The following is a 19,082-nucleotide window of genomic DNA, read 5'->3' as shown; positions in this document are numbered from 1 at the left end:
TAGCCAAGTAGTCAAGTGACCATTATCACTACCTGCGCAGCCAAGTAAATATAGAAGACTAGCCCAAGAAAGACTAGATATCCAAGGATTAACCAATCATGCTGGGCGTGCCCCAATGCATATTTCCCCCGACTCCAACACCAGAGGCACTATCCACAGAGAAACCTAGTCGTCTTCAGGATACATGCTCTGTATGTACCTTCATAGGAAATGAGCAAGGATTCCTTGATCCCCCAAATAAAAGTTTTTAAAAATGACACCAATAGTTCTAACGGTGATTTTCTTTACCAACAATGAAGACTTAAAACCATACCATACCAACTAGCTCCAAACCAAACCACCTACCCGTCACCCTGCTGTACTGCTACAGATCTATAAATAAGGTGAAGGGTACCAAAAATAATGCACTCCCTCAGTGTAAAAGCAAAGATTAGAGCACATTAACAATAAAGAAAGACCAGGTAAATACTACACAACCCTCATGTCATACAGCCAATTATGCGTGAATTTTGCAATACAACATGATAACAGACGACTTCTGTGCTCATATATCATACACCCATGTCAGGATAAAAGGTAACAACACAAAATCAGGAGTATAATCACAAGGGAACAAAGTTTAGGATAATATAACCATCCATGGAGTTTGGAAAGGCCAGAGCCATGACCGGATTGTCAAGCAACATCCAGGATCCATCCAATTAATAGAAAAAAGATACTGGGCGAAATTCTCCCCAAACGGCGCGATGTCCGCCAACTGGTGCCCAAAATGGCGCCAATCAGACGGGCATCGCGCCGCCCCAAAGGTTTCACTGAAGCCTTTACACCTCCGCCTTGTCATCATCCCAAAGCCCCGTAATGAGAAACATAGACACCGGCGGATGGCGAAGACCTGCCGCGTACAGCTGCCTCCAGCCCTTCTCGACAAACACTGACAAGACAACATAAAACCAGTGGTTGGAGTCATCGATCGACCCCGGGCCCCGAAGACTGGATAAAATGTGCTCCATCGATCTCAACACACCCAACCTTCAAATTGAGATTGTGAAAGAATGGCAGCCAGTTCTCATTCAGCCATGAATTCAGCCCCAGCTCCCCTTGGGAGACCAGGCGTGCACGGATACTCCTTCTCCGGCCCCATCTTTCGAAATCCACCAGGATGTTCGACATTCCATGCAGCAGGATTTCCAAGGACGGAAGTGAGCCCCCACACGAGGAAACTGCCCTATCGACTGACCGGATTCTCTTCTCCGCTACATCCTTTCTCTTTAGGATATTTCACAGTTCATCAACGTGAGCACCAATAACCTGTGACGGGGAGGCGAGACCATCGTCCACAACTTCACTCACAATGGCAGCCATTTTAACACCAGTGACATCGCCCAATCGGGCTGGTTTAGCACACTGGGCTAAATAGATGGTTTTTAAAGCAGACCAAGGCAGGCCAGCAGCACGGTTCAATTCCCGTACCAGCCTCCCCAAACGGGCGCCATGAAGCTACGTTAGCAAAAGGATGAAATTATATTTCTTGCCTGAAAAACCATAATTAGCTAAGGGCAATCTGATGGAGGTCTTGGGTACCCATTTTCCTGTCTTGATTAGGTCTTCAAGCAGGCTTTTAAATGCATTCAACTTTTACTGCTTAAAACAAAATGGCATGTGTTTAAATATGCAATTTGAGATCCGATGCTTTTTAAAATCCCTCTGCAATTTTCATAAGAGAATTGGGTGGAACATGTGAAATGTATGCTAGTCCTAGTTTATATCCTTTTTTCAATAAATTTAGAGTACCCAATTATTTTATCCAATTAAGGGGCAATTTAGCTTCGGGGTCGGATGGGACCCGAGAGGGCCCGCTCCACACAGCACAATTTAGCACCCCGGACTTGTTCAATTTCTCAGGGGAGGGGGTCAGCGATAACTCCCTACTTCTTAGGTTCTTAGCGGGTTATAGTTTGGAAGACCCTCTGTCCCAACCGCTTCTTTCGGACACCTCTGCCACCACCCCGGACCTGTTATTTTCGGGGCTTTCCAGTGACCAGGCGACGGGAGCGAAGCAGGCATCTGCACCACCACCTCCTGCTGGCATGGGGCCCCGGGAGGATCCTGAGGAGATCCCGTCTGTCGATGGTCCCGGTGGCGGGATCAAGGCAGCCCCTGGGTTGGATGGTGGGCCCGTGTCGCCCGCCACACTTGGTGTGGTGGAGGATTCGGGCCCGGAGGGCGACTGTCCGAAGTCTGTCAGCCGCCCAGTGTTGGGAGCACAGGGTGCACGAGATGCTCTGTAGCGGGGTCCGGGGCTCACTCGTGCCTGACACTGTGTCGCCCCTCACCCCCTCTGGGGGACTCCCGGAATCTGGCACATCATAATTGAAGGTATTTTTATTTTTCTGCCACCGTAGGTAGTTCAGGCAATGCCCTATTGCGCCCCCCTCCACCAACACCCCGACTCCCTCCCTCCCCCACCACCTTCCTTTTCCCTCTCTCTCCACGACCCTCCTTTCCCCTTGCTCCCCACCACCCCCCTTTCCCCTTGCTCCCCACCACCCCCCTTTCTTTCTCTTCTGTTGGTACAGCGGCGATGGTATCTGGTCTCTCCAGCGCAAAGTTTAGTGCTTGTACCATTTGTTTTTTGTAGAAATGTGTTGTGAACTGTTTTAATAATCAGAGTATCCACCCCCCTCCCCGTACATTGGTACTGAGGGGAGGGTACCCTGTTTCTCCAACAGAAAATTAGTGTTTGTACCGTTTGGCCTTGTATATATTTTTTACTGTTTCAATAAAAAGATATGGCCAATCCAGCTCCCATACACATCTTTGGGATGTGGGGGTGAAACCCACGCAGACACTGAGAGAATGTGCAAACTCCACACGGACAATGAGCCAGAGCCGGAATTAAACCTGGTTCCTCAGTGCCGTAGACAGCAGTGCTAACCATTGCGCCATCGTGCCGCCTCCTAGTTTATATCCTTAAAGGGATTGCTGGAGGCCACTTATAAAATGCAGACTTTTGCTTTTCTTAAAGCGCAGGAGAAGCATCTTCCTGGTCTAACAATTTTCAGGCCCACTACTGACCCATTCTTGTTTTCCCACTCTCCCTACTGCTAAAGGATATGCTCCTCATCCTCTTCCCCATTCCAATTAAAGTCAATGATAATAAACCAAAATGATACATGAAAATATTGACTCCAGGGACGGCACGGTGACTCAGTGGTTAGCACTGCTGCTTCAAGGCGCCGAGGACCCAGGTCATTGTCCCTGTGGAGTTTGCACATTCTCCCCGTGTCTGTGTGGATCTCACGCCCACAACCCAAAGATGTGCAGCATTGGTGGATTGACCACGCTAAATTGCCCCATAATTGGAGGAAAATTAATTGGGTACTCTGAATTTATTTTTAAAAAATGAAAATACTGTCTCCAGATTACAGTATAAAGCCTTACCATAAAAAGGAACGCATGATACAATTAACAGGAATCACTCTATGTATCTAATATTAACCTCTTACACAGTCTGCCAAAAAAGTCAAATGACTACAAAACAATGTCTTAACTTTGCTTTCATTTCTACCTCTTTATCACCTTCACCTGGTCCACCTCCAACAGTTCCCTTCCTTTCCTTGACCTCTCTATTTCAATTTCTCGGTATAGACTGTCCACTGGTATCCATTACAAACCCAACTCCCACAGCTGCCTTGACTATAGCTCTTCCCACCCCACATCCTGTAAGGACTCCATCCCATTCTCCCAGTTCCTTCGCCTCCGTCACATCTGTTCTGATGATGCCACTTTCCAAATCAGTGCTGCTGACATGTCTTCATTCTTCCTTAATCATGGTTTCCCACCCATTGCGGTCGACAGGGCTCTCAATCATGTATGACCCATCTCCTGTACCTCTGCTCTCACAGCTTCCCCTCTCTCCCAGAACCAGGATAGGGTCCCCCTTGTCCTCACTTTTCACCCCATCAGCCTCCGCAATCAAAGAATGTTCCTCTGCCAGTTCCGCCAACTCCAGCATAATGCATCACATCATCCCCTCACTTCCCCTGTCAGCAATTTGCAGGGACTGTTCCCTCCGGGATACTCTGGTCCACACCTACATCACCCCCAACACCCTCTTCCCACAGCACCTTCCCATGCAATCACTGAAGGTGTAACACCTGCCCCTTTACCTCTTCCTTTTTCACAATCCCAGGGCCTAAATACTCTTTTCAAGTGAGGCAGTGCTTCACAGGCACCTCGTTCAATATGGTCTATTACATTGGAGAGACTAAACGCAGACTGGGTGACCACTTTGCAGAACACCTTTGTTCCGTCCACAAGCTGGACCCAAACCATCCTGTTGCTTGCCATTTCAACTTGCTGTCCTCCGTCCTTCTCTCACATCCACATGTCGTCCTTGGCCTGCTGCAATATTCCAGTGAAGCCCAGGGCAAACATGAGGAACGGCACCTCATCTTCCGATTAGGCCTTCCATTCTTAACATTGAGTTCAATAACTTCAGACTGTGAACTCTCTCCACCACCTTTACCCCATTTTTATTTCTATCAATTTATTTCCATTTCTTCCATTGATCTGTTTTTCCCTCACCATTGTCCCCCCCCACCCCACTTGGGCCATCTGTTCCCTGTATCTAGTTGCTCTTTGACACACTGTTCACCTTTGTTCTGTCATTAACATATTCTAATTTCTTTATGTGCCACAATCAGCACCCGTCTTAGTCTTAATGACCTCAATTTACATTCCTTTTGTCTTTCTGTCCACAGCATCTTTGTCAATCTCCACCTATTGCTGGCCCTCTATCCGGCCCCATTGCTCCCTGCTCCCTCCACAACAGTATAAAGTATCAATTTGATTTTCACAATGTTTTCAAGTATGTATTTAGCAGGGAAGCGCAGTGGGTTAGCACTGTGGCCTCAGGGTGCCGAGATCTCAGGTTCGATCCCGGCTCTGGGTCACTGTCCATGTGGAGTTTGCACATTCTCCCCATGTTTGCGTGGGTTTCGCCCCTACAACCCAAAAATGTGCAAGCTAGGTGGATTGGCCACACTAAATTGCCCCTTAATTGCAAAAAAAATGAATTGGGTACTCTAAATATATATATATTTTTAAAAGCCTTTGCTTCCCGCAAGAAAGGCTACCCATCTCACTGTCTCATTGAACCAGAGGACAATTCTATGAACCACAAACTTTTCCTATGGTGTGGTTACTTTGATTATTGACAGGAAGTGGATGTTATGAGAGCAGACTGCTCCTGTTGTTTTCTGCAACCCTTGAGCACTCTTGTGCTCAATTACACTGTAGTCTAGTATTTCAACCGAACTGAAATCTGGCAAAGATAAGGGAGGAAGACTGGATAGCATTAAAGCTCTGATTCATAATGTGGCAGTGAATTCAATGTTGCACCCCTTCAGTTTATGGTCTACAGGTAATCTTCAATGTTTTTCTCAATTCACCCTCAAAATAAGAAAATTATACAGGTGTGTGATGTCCCATCAATGTTATTTGCATTTATAATCACTTTTTACATGCTAATCTGAATTCTCCCTCCGTGTACCCGAACAGGTGCCGTAGTGTGGCAACTAGGGGCTTTTCACAGTAACTTAATTGCAATGTTAATGTAAGCCTACTTGTGACACTAATAAAGATTATTATTATTAAGTCCTGAGATCCTTCACAGTCTATTACCTCTGAAGTGCTTTTATATAGGTTATGTGACAGCCAGTTTGTAGACAGTAAGTTCTAGCAAACTACAATGATAAGTGTTGAAATAATTTGCTCTGCTGATGTTAATTGAGGGATAAATATGGGCTAGGAAGTAATAGAGCTTACCTGCACTTATTTGAACAGTGCCATGAGATCTTTTACATTCACTTTGAAGAAGCAGACAGTGCAATAGTTTGTCTCATTAAAAGGTGAATCTTCTGACAATGTAGGAAGTGTCAACCAGTTTACACACTGAAATGGGCTTGAGGTCATGACCTGCCTGACCTTAGAGTGCTACAGCTGAGCCAACCTGGAACCTCAGCTGTACCAAAAATTTCACTGGGACAAAGATGTATGTGCATGTGTCCGTAAAAACAAATTTAAATTAAAACGAACAATCCAAAATTGTGTTCAGCTCCTTTCCTGGTTTTCTAAAATGTTGCCAGAAGCTGTTTGCAAATTAGTAGCAGCAAGTACGTTCTGTATTTTCAAAACTGGTACCTTCTTAATGTGTGGAGATGAAATTGTATATCCTGTTTTCTTACAGGTGAACCTCACATAGATGGAGAACCTGGGGATCTGAAATTCAGAATAAAGGTTTTAAAGTAAGAAATTACTTGATTTACTTCTCTTTCCAAGACTAATGTCCAAGGGGTGAATCTCCTTTTCTGTCAAAGATAGTATTTTTCCTTTTCATACAAAAACAGTCAAGAAGCTCCAGTGGTAGAGAGTTGAACTTGCCACCCCTAAGCCTGAAACTTTCCATTCAAGATTCAAAAAGACTTTGCTGAATTGATGCAGGTCTCACTGCATCTCTAGATGAACCATTGCATGACATTTTGGAGAAACAATTTAGTAAACTATCATGGGCAGCACGGTAGCCTTGTGGATAGCACAATTGCTTCACAGCTCCAGGGTCCCAGGTTCGATTCCGGCTTGGGTCACTGTCTGTGCGGAGTCTGCACGTCCTCCCCGTGTCTGCGTGGGTTTCCTCCGGGTGCTCCGGTTTCCTCCCACAGTCCAAAGATGTGCAGGTTAGGTGGATTGGCCATGATAAATTGCCCTTAGTGTCCAAAATTGCCCTTCGTGTTGGGTGGGGTTACTGGGTTATGGGGATAGGGTGGAGGTGTTGACTTTGGGTAGGGTGCTCTTTCCAAGAGCCGGTGCAGACTCGATGGGCCGAATGGCCTCCTTCTGCACTGTAAATTCTATGATGTTGTAGGAACTTCCAAGGCTTTTGTATGTAATCCTTAACCAGAATTAATTAGCCAGTATGATGAACTGTACAGCAAGTATTCACACTAAATGTTATACGAATGTATTGATACATGTCCAACAATTGTCTGTTATAACACTGTAGCTTCAGAGTGAGCATGTCGATGGTTCAACTTAATATTTATCTAATATTTATTTCACTGAAATAATCATTTGCGGATTGCTAATGTAATCTCCTTATCTTGGGTTGCTCGACGAGGTGAGCACATAATATTTTCTCTTTTTATTTAAAAAAAAAACGAGTTCATCGCCCGTGGCATTGCACGTGAATAGTGTAGAATCTGAAGCACTCGTGTTGTTTAGTTTTTAAAATTATGATGCTTTTCATGTTTCCTGCCTCTGCAGTGCTTTGAATAGACCCATTCTGAGGTTAATTACTACAACATTCATTTATGTAGCACCATTAAATTAGTAACACCATTAAACTTAAAACGGTAAAAACAATAGCAGGTTGGGAAAGTGGGAAGGCGAATAACCCAATGGCATGGTCAAAAAGTGGACAAATAGGGAGGATCATGTGATGTGAGCGGCTGCGTTTCCGCAAGCTCTGGCTCTGCTTATTTTTCAATCCTTTATTTTATCCTAATGCACATCTCATGATCTTTTTTTGAGATATATGTCTTATACAATGTCCATGGATGATCCTGGGTGGAGTTTGGTGATGAGGAGCAGAGTTAAATCAGAGAGAATCCTTGTTTGATTGAGGCGTACGGAGATGGCAGGGGCCCAGCTTGCAGTAGCAGCTTTGCTGGTGAGTGGGCCTACGCATTGGTGGTGCTGCTGACATTGGGTTGATGGCTGCCATTGCGAATTATGTTTTGGATGATGATCTCCGCTCTGTAGTGCAAGCTTTTGGTGCTCACTTTGAACAGTGAAATATCCTTGAGAAAATAGTGGAAGTGCAAAAGAGAATCCTGGTTTTGGATAGAGCACTTTCCCTGGTGGGGTCTTGCCATGGGTCCTTAGAAATCCTGCATGGTGTGTCATCTATCCTGATTGACCCGAGGAGTAGGGGCCAGATGAGGAGTGTTCTTGAGTCCGGTCTCTTGTGAGGAGTGGGAGGCAGGTTCTCACCTGAGTTTGAGAATTCGGTGCCATGCTTTTGTAATCTTGATTTTGAAGGTGTTTTAGGTTTGACGGAGCACATTGTACCCAGTCTTCAAGGCCTGGGGTCGGTCGGAGGCCCCGATCAATGGCCTTATACTGTCCTGTCCTCTGTTCATCCTGAGGAGTTGGAGGTGGCGGGTCATGTTGAGTCGCCTCCCCCCACCCCCAGCCAGGGCTTATGTTCCTTCCTGTTGGGGTGATGGCGCTTTGATCGATGGAAATTTTGGGAGATCCTGAAGGTTGCTTGATGAACCGACTTTGGCCTTTCCAAGCTACATGGGTGATGTCATTATTCTGCAGTTCATCAATAGTCCTTTACTTTATTCCCGCACGATTGTGGTGTTGATTTCATGTTGTTGTCTTTTCTCCTTACATGGGTGTGCGATGTTTGAACACTAGGGTCGTCTGTTGTTCTGTTCTGGCAGGAGAATTGACCCCCCCCCCAAACTCAAGACGTCCAATTAATGGATGTCTTGACGCGTCGTCTTCTCTCTTGTGGTGGGGTCTCCTTGGTTGAGGCAGATGTAATTTTTCTAGTGTCGGTGGGGCTCGCTGCCCTGGTCATAGTTAGTGAGGCGTGACTTGGTAGGTCTTGGCTTGTGCTGGATGTCCTGACTCCTTTGTGTAAGATTGTGTTGGACTAGGCCAGGTTCGGTACTGTGACTGATATCCTGTTGCCCCCTTATGCTTGGGACGTCCCTTCTCAAAGGCAGTCATTAGGCACCTTCGAGAGGCTGAAGTTTGGTGTGTTACGAACATGAGGTGTGGGTTGAACTGGGTTTGGCAATATAGTTGATATCCTATTGCTGCCTTTACGGTTGGAATGTTCCCTTGTCTGAATGAGCAGCTTTGTATTTTCTTCTTTATATGGTGATGAGCATCGCTGGAGAAATATGGACCTGTGGTTATACCCTGGTCCTTTTTGTCCTGTGCCCCTCTGCTCGTGGTTGCATTCCCATGTTCTTTTATCCTATCTTGATTATGTTGTTGGGTGACCATACTGACTATAATCTAGCTGCTAGTCCTCTCGGTATAAATATGTGGAATGATGATCGTCCTGTACTGTGCCTGAGGTTGGGGCTATGTTGAGACTCGTGGTGTGTATATATAAAATATCCTCCTACAACTGGGATTCTCAGAAATTTACTTCATATTTTTTCTTTTTTTTGTTATGGGGTTAAAGAATCCTTGATTGGTTCCTACAGGGGTACAGATGGATCTGGTATCCGAGGGGAGGAGGTTACAGTGCGTAATTGGTGCATCTGGTGTTGCTGGAATTGAGGGAGATATGTACTGGTGCGCAGCTGAACATAGGGTGAAGAACTTATCCTGAATTTTCATGATTGGTGCGAGCAATTGCTGTGTGGAAAGGTGTGCATCTTTTTTCACCAAATTTCATGGCTATATCCTTTTCTTGTTCTCTGGTGGTGCGTGTAGATATACCAAGTTGAGTGTAATAGTGGTATTGAGTCAGCCTTATTGCTGTTCTCCTGTCTCCTTCTGCATCCATACATTTTGAGACATTTTTGCTGAGCTGTAACATTCCTGTGGTTTTGCATTATTTGTTAAAATTACTTGGGGGGGGGGGGGGGGGGTTGAAGGAAGTGGGCAAATAGTTGAAGTGAAGAGTTTAGAAAGAGCCTGAGCATAGGGCTGAGATAGCTGCGGACTTTTTTATAATAATAATCATAATCTTTGTTGTCACAAGTAGGCTTACATTAACACTGCAATGAAATTACTGTGAAAGCCAGAATATAAGAGCAACTCCTGACTGGGCTGAAACAATTTGTAATGATGGAGTATGGCAGCTGATTGAGGCCAGTGGAGTTTTGCATGAGTTGGTATTTGGAGTGAAGCTCGGGAGACTGAGAAATGTATTCACCAGATTTAGAACAGATGTGACGAAGATGTGTATGCAGGTTTCTGTACCAGGCCTAAAGTAGGTGATGTAGGTGATCTTTAGCATGGCTATGAAATCATTTATGAATTAATTTTGGCTGTGAAGTCATTTAGAATACTAACTTTGTGCAATGTTGGATTTAGCCTGAGAACAAGAAAAGGGGCAAAATTGGGAGTTTGAATATTGAGGTTTTTTTGGAAGATGAACAGAAGGGCTTTGACTTTACCATTTTGAGTTGTCGAAGTTCTGACTCACTGAAGTGCTGAATGCTGGTGTGAAACTGATTTACATCCGACTAATGGGATGAAGATATAGACCCGACCGGAATATTCCCCCCACACCAAATTCTCCGCGGCGCCAATGCAAAAACAGGGCAGTCTTAAACATGTCTGGAACAACTTGGTGGGCAAATGTCAGGACTCAACTGAACAATGTTGGGTGCTGACTCCAGAGTTTGGAATGGAAGCCGAAGCAACCGTGGATCCCGGAACACCGCATCAGTGGATGGGAGGAACATTTACAGGATGATCTTCCAGAATTAGTGTCATTGAGGAGGTCCATCTACCAGCCTCAATGTTCCTGGAGGAGGTCCATCTTTTTTCTTCAATAGTGGGTAAGCCACGTTTCTGCCCTGGTACGACAGCCTGCCTGCCACGGAATACGGTGCAAAACACTCAGTTGCATAATTAATAAGGTTGGCATCAGAAGATATGGTGTGGTTTCCTGCTGGCGTCCACAGCAGGAAACACTCCCATGTTCCCGCCTGCCCACAGGACTTGGTCTCAGATGGGAGAATTCCACCCACTAAAGAGAAGAGGGAACTGACAGACTAAAGAAACTAAGGACGTTTTCCTCCAGGTTGAGAGGTTGTGGGGGGAGAAGATATAATTGAGATGCTCACTATTATGAGGAGTTTTAATAAGAATAGAAGGGGAGATGTGCCCGTTCCACAGGCAGGGGAGTCCGTAATCGGGGGCTGAAAAATCCGCCGGCGGGATGCTCCATTTTGTCGGCGTGGGGCTGCCCCACAATTGGAAACCCCATTGACCAGCTGGTGAAACGGAGCATCTCGCCGGCGTGCTGAAACAGAAATGTGGTGCAGCGGGGCGGAGAATCCAGCCCCAGATGTCATCGACTTTTTTTAATAAACGTAAGAGTATCCAATTCATTTTTTCCAATTAAGGGACAATTTAGTGTGGCCAATCCACCTACCCTGCACATCTTTGGGTTGTGGGGGCGAAACCCACACAAACACGGAAAATGTGCAAAACTCCACACGGACAGTGACCAAGAGCCGGGATCGAACCTCGGACCTCGGTGCCGTGAGGCAGCAATGCTAACCACTGTGCCACCGTGCTGCCCTCGATGTCATAGACTTAAAATAATTAGCAATAACATGAAAATGAATTTAAGTTGTTCTGATCTGGAACGTATTACCTGATAGATTGACAAAAGCAGTTTTGTTTGCAACTTTCAAAAGGAAATTGAATATGTACTTCAAAAGGCGAAGTGTGTTGATTAATAATGGGATCAGGGACTGAGTCCAGAGGTGCCGTTTTTTGGAGTGTCGGAGGATCCGGGAGTCCAGGAGGAGAAAGAGGCAGACATTCTGACCTTTGCCTCCCTGGTAGTCCGGAGACGGATACTATTAGCTTGGAGGGACTCCAAGCCCCCGAAGTCAGAGACCTGGCTCACTGACATGGCTAGCTTTCTCTGTCTGGAGAAAATCAAGTTCGTCCTGAGAGGGTCAATGTCAGGGTTCGTCCAGAGGTGGCAGCCGTTCGTCAACTTCTTTGGGGAAAATTAACCGTTAGCAGAGAGGGGAGGTGGGGGGGGGTTGGGGTTTAGTTTAGTTTAGATTAGTGTGTAAGAAAGATGGGACCTGTGAGGGAGGAAGACGGCCGTTGCACTATATTTATATTTGTGTGTACACTGTTTCTTCTGTTACTGTTACAAAATCACAAATACCTTAATAAAATGTTTTATAAAACAAAATGGGATTGTGGTTTTTGGGAGAAGGCAGAAGAATGGGGAAGAGAAACCTATCAGCCATGATTGAATGGCAGAGCGGATTCGATGGGCCAAATGGCCTAATTCTGCTCTTATGTTTTATGGTCATATGGTCTAACAGCTTGGAGTAGGACTAAATGAAAGAGCTCGACAGGCATGAGTAGCAAAATAATCTCCTGTGCTGTTTGATTCTATGAATTGACTTAGTTGTTTGCAGTTTTTATTTGTAAAAATATTTTTATTCAAATTTTAACATTTTTACATTTAACACACATGACTTAAAACAAAACAAACCCATCACCAACCCCTGAACCCCCCCCCCCTCCCCGCCCCCCCACACCTCAACCAACCTCTTCACCTCGTCCCCTCCCCACGGCCCTAGCAGTTAACGGAAGCCAGCTCCCCGCTATGTAGTATAAACAAATCCCATCTTTTTAAAATAAATTTAGAATACCCAATTCATTATTTCCAATTAAGGGGCAATTTAGCGTGGCCAATCGACCTACCCTGCATATCTTGGGGTTGTGTGGGTGAAACCCACGCAAACACGAGGAGAATGTGCAAACTCCACACCGACCGTGACCAGGGCCTGGATCGAACCTGGGACCTCGGCGCCGTGAAGCAGCATGCTATCCACTGTGCCACCATGCTGCCCGAACAAATACCATCTTTTATGGAACCCCTCACTAGCCCCTTTTAAAGGGAATTTCACCTTTTCTAATTGCAAGAACTCGATTAATAGTCTCCGTCCCCTCAAACAACTGGCTCATCCTGGACTTCGTCAGGTGCACTCTGTGTACTATCTTTAGCTGTATCAACCCCAGCCTCACACACGAGGTTGAGGCATTTACCCTCCGCAGCACCACGCACTAAAACCCTCCCCCAGTGCCATCCCCAGCTCTTCCTCCCAGATCCTTCACCCCCCCCAGAGGCACCTCCTCCAAAATCCTTCTATAGATCACTGAGATTAACCTCTTCTCCCCCCACCCCCATCAGCGACAACACCCCTTCTAGCAACGTGTGCCACCGGAAAGTTCGTAAAAACCTTTCTTCGCAAAATCTCGCACCTGCATGTACCTGAACCCCTCCCCATGTGGGACCCCAAACTTCTCCCCCAACTCCTACAAACTTGCAAACCGCCCTTCCAAAAACATGTCCTTCAACTCCATCACCCCTCATTCCTCCCAACCCCAAAACCTCTCATCCATCCTCTGGCTCAAACTTGTGCTTCCCTCGGATCGGCATCAACTTCAACCCCGCCCCCACCTAAAGTGCTGCCGAAATTGTCTCCATATTTTCAGCGTGGCCACCACCACAGGACTCGAAAACACCCCGGGAGCAAACAGAAGCGGCACTGTTGCCAGCGCACGCTACACGACCCCTTGCAGCCTGCCTCCATTCTCACCCAGAAAGCCCGTCTCCCTGCTCCAACCCCGCACCTTCTCCTCGCTCACTGCCCAATAATAGTATAACCAGTTCAGAAGGACCAAGCCCCCCGACTGTCACCCTCTCTGAAGTACCAACCTTCTAATCCTTGCCACCTTACCTACCCACATAAATCACAAAACCAACCTATAAACCCCCATAAAGAACGATTTTGGCAAAAAAGATCAGTAAGCACTCAAATAAAAATAAAAACCGCGGCAAAATTTTAATCTTAACCCCCAGCACCCGACCTGCCAACGATGAGGACGACTGTCCCACCTTGATAGATCTGCCTTGACCCTGCCCACCAGAAAGTTCAATTTACAAAGCCGGGCCCAATCCCGAGCCACCTGCACTCCCCAAGTACCTAAAGTGGGTTGTTGCCACCCAAAATGGAATCCCCCCACCCCCAGCCCCTGGAGAAGACACTCTCAAAACATTGACTTTTCACCAAATTTATTAGAGCCTGAAAAAGCCACAAATCTCTTGAACAGTCCAATTTATATCACCCCAAGCCTCCTATGCCCCAGGGAAAAAAGTCCCAGTCGATCCTCTCCTTATAACTCAAACCATCAAGTCCCAGTAGCATCCTAGTAAATCTTTTCTGCATTGATTCTAGTTTAATAATATCCTTTCTATAATAGGATGACCAGAACTAAACACAGTATTCCAAGTGTGGCCGTACTAAAGTCTTGTACAACTTCAACAAGACGTCCAAATTCCTGTATTCGATGTTCAGACCAATGAAACCAAGCATGCCGAACGCCGCCTTCACCACCCTGTCCACCTGTTACTCCACTTTCAAGGAGCTATGAACCTGTACTCCTGGATCTTTGTTCTATAACTCTCCCCAACACCCTACCATTAACCGATTTGATCTACCAATGCATCACCTCGCATTTATCTAAATTAAACTCTATCTGTCATTCATCAGTCCACTGGCCCAATTGATCAAGATCCCCATAAGATCAAGTTAAGAGTCAAGCATATTGCTGTAGCGATAGATCAGGCAAGGATGGCAGATTTCCTTCCCTGAAAGGATATTAATGAAGCAAATGAGTTTTTCCAGATCATTAATTCAAGCCTTTGCTTTAGTAGTCCAGTAATACAGCCACTATGTCACTGGAACCCCAATTAATATCAAATACTTGATAAAGAGCCAAACAACACAACGCACAATAGCGTAATTGTTGAGGAATATTTCTATAGATAGATAGGTTGCTGAATGTAAATCTCTAGCTCTTGCCTTTGGCAGCATAAGTTTATCTAACTCTGGAAAAGTCATCAGAAATTGACTGCATCTCCAGGAAATCTCAACGACAATGCAGACTACAGCAAAGCACTTGCAATAATGTTGTCATTGATAAATAATTTCTTAACATCATTACTAATAAAAATTAGTTTGATTCGCATTAATAACTGTCCTTTGTTTTAGACACCCAATATTTGAGAGACGGGGTGATGACCTTTATACTAATGTCACAATTTCATTAGTGGAAGCACTGATAGGTTTCGAAATGGTTATTTCACATTTGGATGGTCACAAGGTAAGAGGATTGTAATATATGGCTTTATTTGTTAAATTCTGAATTGTCTTTATTGAGACTAGAGAATTGTGTGCTTGCTGATTTATGCTTTATGGTAGTTGCAGATCATTCTAGCAAATTTTTATCTAATTTTATTTTGTTATCACAGTGTAGGAGTGTTCACAACATCTGTCATAATGTTAATTTCTGTGAAGTTGTAAATTTACGTACATTGTAAACCTACATTTGGAAATTTGATGTTTATCTCTTTCAAAAATTATTTTATTTTGCCTCCTTTCTCAGGTCCACGTAATGAGAGACAAGATTACAAAACCAGGTGCAAAAGTATGGAAGAAAGGAGAGGGTCTGCCAAACTTTGACAACAACAATATTAGAGGTTCCCTAATAATAACTTTTGATGTAGAATTTCCCAGGGAACAACTTACTGGTGATCAGAAGGAAGGCAAGTATTAATTTGTTGAATCGTGTTCTTTTCTGTTGTCAAACAGAAGCTGGTTTAGCCAGTAGCTGATTTAGCTCAGTGGGCTAGACAGCTGGTTTGTGATGCAGAACAAGGTCAGCAGCAGGGGTTCAATTCCAGTACCAGCTCAGAATTCTGAATTTTCCCTCTGTACCCGAATGTGGCGACTAGGGGCTTTTCACAGTAATTTCATTGCCGTGTTAATGTAAGCCTACTTGTGACAATAAAGGTTATTTATTTATTTATAAATAGCATCAGTATTTTACCAAGCTACATTCTGAACACATCTGTGAAATGACATTCCTTTTTCTCTTCAATATTTGCGAAGAGATGAGTATTGCTGTCACTAAGGAAAAGAAATACCCGAGAATGTCAGGCCCTTGCTGTGTAATTTTGGTCAAGTGTTAGTCTGTACTCTTTCCCCTTTCCCTATTTCATTGTGGTGTCATTTCACCTGTCCCCAGTACTATTGATTGCTGATGCAAAGTCACCATACGATCATTTGCAAAATTCAGTGGGAGGAACATGGGGATGGGGATAAGAAAATCCAAGATCCATCTAGTTCGCTATCTATCATCTTAATAGTTGAGAATCAGGGAGAACCCCTCTCCAAGCATGAAGGAAGATGGTTATGGTTTTGGAGATCAGTTTTCTCAATCCCAGAACATCACAGCAAGAATTCAGTCAGTGTACTAGGCCCAAACATCTTCAGCTGCTTTCCCCCCACAATAAGGTCAGAAGTGGGGAAGATCACTGAATGCACAGTGTACAGCACCATTTACAAACTCTCAGATACTGAAGCAGTCCATGTACCAAGATCTGGACAACATTCGGAGGAGGCAGTGACATAGTAGTATTGTCACTGGACTAGTGATCCAGAGACATGGATGGTGAAATTTGAATTAAATGAAAATCATCTTGAATTAAGAGTCGAATGATAACCAAGAAACCGTTGTCATTAAAAACCCATCTCGTTCACTAATGTCCTTACCTGGTCTGATCTATATGTGACTCCAGATCCTGAGCAATGTGGTTGACTCTTAAATGCCCTTTTGAAATGAAGGGCAATTAGGGGTGGGCAATAAATGCTAGCTCAGCCAGCAATGATTGCATCCTGCGAATGATTTTTTTTTAAAAAAAGGGCTTGGGCTGATAATTGACAAGTAACATTCACAACACACGTGTCAGGCAACGACAATCTCCAATAAGAGAATCCAGTAGGCTCCCCATGACATTCAATGGCATTACCATCATTCAGCATTCTGGAGGTTACCATTGACCAAAGACCTAACTAGAATAGTATAAATATTGTGGCTACAAAAGCAGGTTGGAAGCTGGAAGTTCTACTGAGTAACTCACCTCTTGACTCCCCAAAGCCTGCCCACCACCTTGAAGGCACAAGTCAGGAGTCTGATGGAATACTCTCCATTTTCCTAGATCAGTGCGACTCTAACATCACTCGAACCTCAACATCCAGGACAAAGCAACTGCTTGATTTGCACTCCACTCACCAATGCCTCAATGGCAGCAGTGTGCATCATCTACAAGATGCACTGCAGCAATTCACCAAGGATCCTTAGACCGTACATTCCAAACCACAACCTCTACCACCTAGAAGGACAAGGACAGCATATGCATGGGAACTTAAGAACATAAGAACTAGGAACAGGAGTAGGCCACCTGGCCCCTCGAGCCTGCTCCGCCATTTAATGAGATCATGGCTGATCTTTGTGGACTCAGCTCCACTCTCCGGCCCGTACACCATATCCCCGAATCCCTTTATTCTTTAGAAAGGCATCTATCTTTTTCTTAAAAACGTTTAAAGAAGGAGCCTCAACTGTTCCACTGGGCAAGGAATTCCAGAGATTCACAATCCTTTGGGTGAAGAAGTTCCTCCTACACTCCGTCCTAAATCTACTTCCCCTTATTTTGAGGCTATGCCCCCTAGTACTGCTTTCCCCGACCAGTGGAAACAACCTGCCCGCATCTATCCTATCTATTCCCTTCATAATTTTATATGTCTCAATAAGATCCCCCCGCATCCTTCTAAACTTCAATGAGTACAGTCCCAGTCTACTCAACCTCTCGTCATAATCTAATCCCCTCAACTCTGGGATCAACCTAGTGAATCTCCTCTGCACTCCCTCCAGTGCCAATATGTCCTTTCTCAGGTTCTCCGGTAAGGAGACCAAAACTGAACGCAATACTCCAGATGCGGCCTCACCAATACCCTATCAATTGCAGCATAACCTCACTAGTATTGAACTCCATCCCTCTAGCAATGAAAGACAAAACTCGATTAGCCTTCTTAATCACCCGTTGCACCTGCACACCAACTTTTTGCGACTCGTGCACCAGCACACCCAGGTCCCTCTGCACAGCAGCATGTTTTAACATCTTACCGTTTAAATAATAATCCATTCTGCTGTTATTCCTCCCAAAATGGATTGCCTCACACTTGGCAACATTGAATTCCATCTGCCAGACCCTAGCCCATTCACCTAACCTATCCAAATCCTTCTGCAGACTTCCGGTATCCTCTGCACTTTTTGCTTTACCACTCATCTTAGTGTCGTCTGCAAACTTTGACACATTGCACTTGGTCCCCAACTCCAAATCGTCTATGTAAATTGTGAACAACTGCGGGCCCAATACTGATCCTTGAGGGACCCCACTAGTTACAGGTTGCCAACCAGAGAAACACCCATTTATCCCCACTCTCTGCTTTCTGTTAGTTAACCAATCCTCTACCCATGCTACCACTTTACCCTCAATGTCATGCATCTTTAGTTTATGCAGCAACCTTTTGTGTGGCACCTTGTCAAAAGCTCTCTGGAAATCCAGATATACCACATCCATTGGCTCCCCGTTATCTACTGCATTGGTAACGTCCTCAAAAAATTCTACCAAATTAGTCAGGCACGACCTACCCTTTGTGAACCCATGCTGCGTCTGCCCAATGGGACAATTTCCCTCCAGGTGCCCCGCTATTTCCTCCTTAATGATAGATTCCAGCATTTTCCCTACAACCGAAGTTAAGCTTACCGGCCTATAATTACCCACTTTCTGCCGACCTTTTTAAACAGTGGTGTCACGTTTGCGTGATTCCTCCCAAACACCATCATCTGCAAGTTCCCTCGAAGGCACACATCACCCTGACTTGGAACTGTCACTTGGTCAAAATCCTGGAACTCCCTTCCTAATAGCACTGCGGGTGTACCTACACCACATGAACTGCAGCAGTTCAAGAAGGTGGCTCAAGACCAATTGGGGATGAGCAATAAATGCTGACCTAGCCACAATGCCCACATCCCATGAATGTTTTTTAAAGATTACATTCCAAAACAATAATTAAGGTTTTTTATAATCATGGCAACAGATTTATATCAATTTATATTGCATTAATTTTGGAGCAACCCCCACCCTAACCATGATTACTTAAGGAAATATGATTCTTTGACATCAGTTGACCATAGCAGATGCGTTACAGAAGTAGATGCTTACGTGGAATGAAAAAATAATTTCTAACTATGTACTGTAAAATAAATCTTGCGCCTGACAATCTTTGCAAATGCCTGTTCTAATTGAAATTTTGAGTGTCTTTTAAACATTTCTTTTATTTAAATTTTAGAGTACCCAATTCCTTTTTTCCAAT

General features: G+C 44.8%; 2 protein-coding genes across 2 annotated transcripts in view; one reads left to right on the top strand and one right to left on the bottom strand.

Moving 5' to 3' along the window:
- The window catches only part of tbccd1 (TBCC domain containing 1), a 115,385-nt gene that overhangs the window by 88,428 nt on the left and 7,875 nt on the right, over positions 1-19,082 (bottom strand). The gene's annotated exons all lie outside the window — the stretch shown is intronic.
- dnajb11 (DnaJ heat shock protein family (Hsp40) member B11) overlaps positions 1-19,082 on the top strand; it is a 66,452-nt gene that overhangs the window by 45,191 nt on the left and 2,179 nt on the right. Inside the window, exons 7-9 of the mRNA XM_072479515.1 lie at positions 6,251-6,308; positions 14,856-14,967; positions 15,250-15,409. Coding sequence (XP_072335616.1) covers positions 6,251-6,308; positions 14,856-14,967; positions 15,250-15,409 — 330 coding nt within the window. The remainder of the gene's footprint in view (positions 1-6,250; positions 6,309-14,855; positions 14,968-15,249; positions 15,410-19,082) is intronic.

This window comes from Scyliorhinus torazame, chromosome 2, assembly GCF_047496885.1.
Source record: "Scyliorhinus torazame isolate Kashiwa2021f chromosome 2, sScyTor2.1, whole genome shotgun sequence".
NCBI classification, from domain to species: Eukaryota; Metazoa; Chordata; class Chondrichthyes; order Carcharhiniformes; family Scyliorhinidae; genus Scyliorhinus; species Scyliorhinus torazame.
Note: the sequence above shows the minus strand (reverse complement) of the source record. Positions and strands in the feature narration are given on the sequence as shown.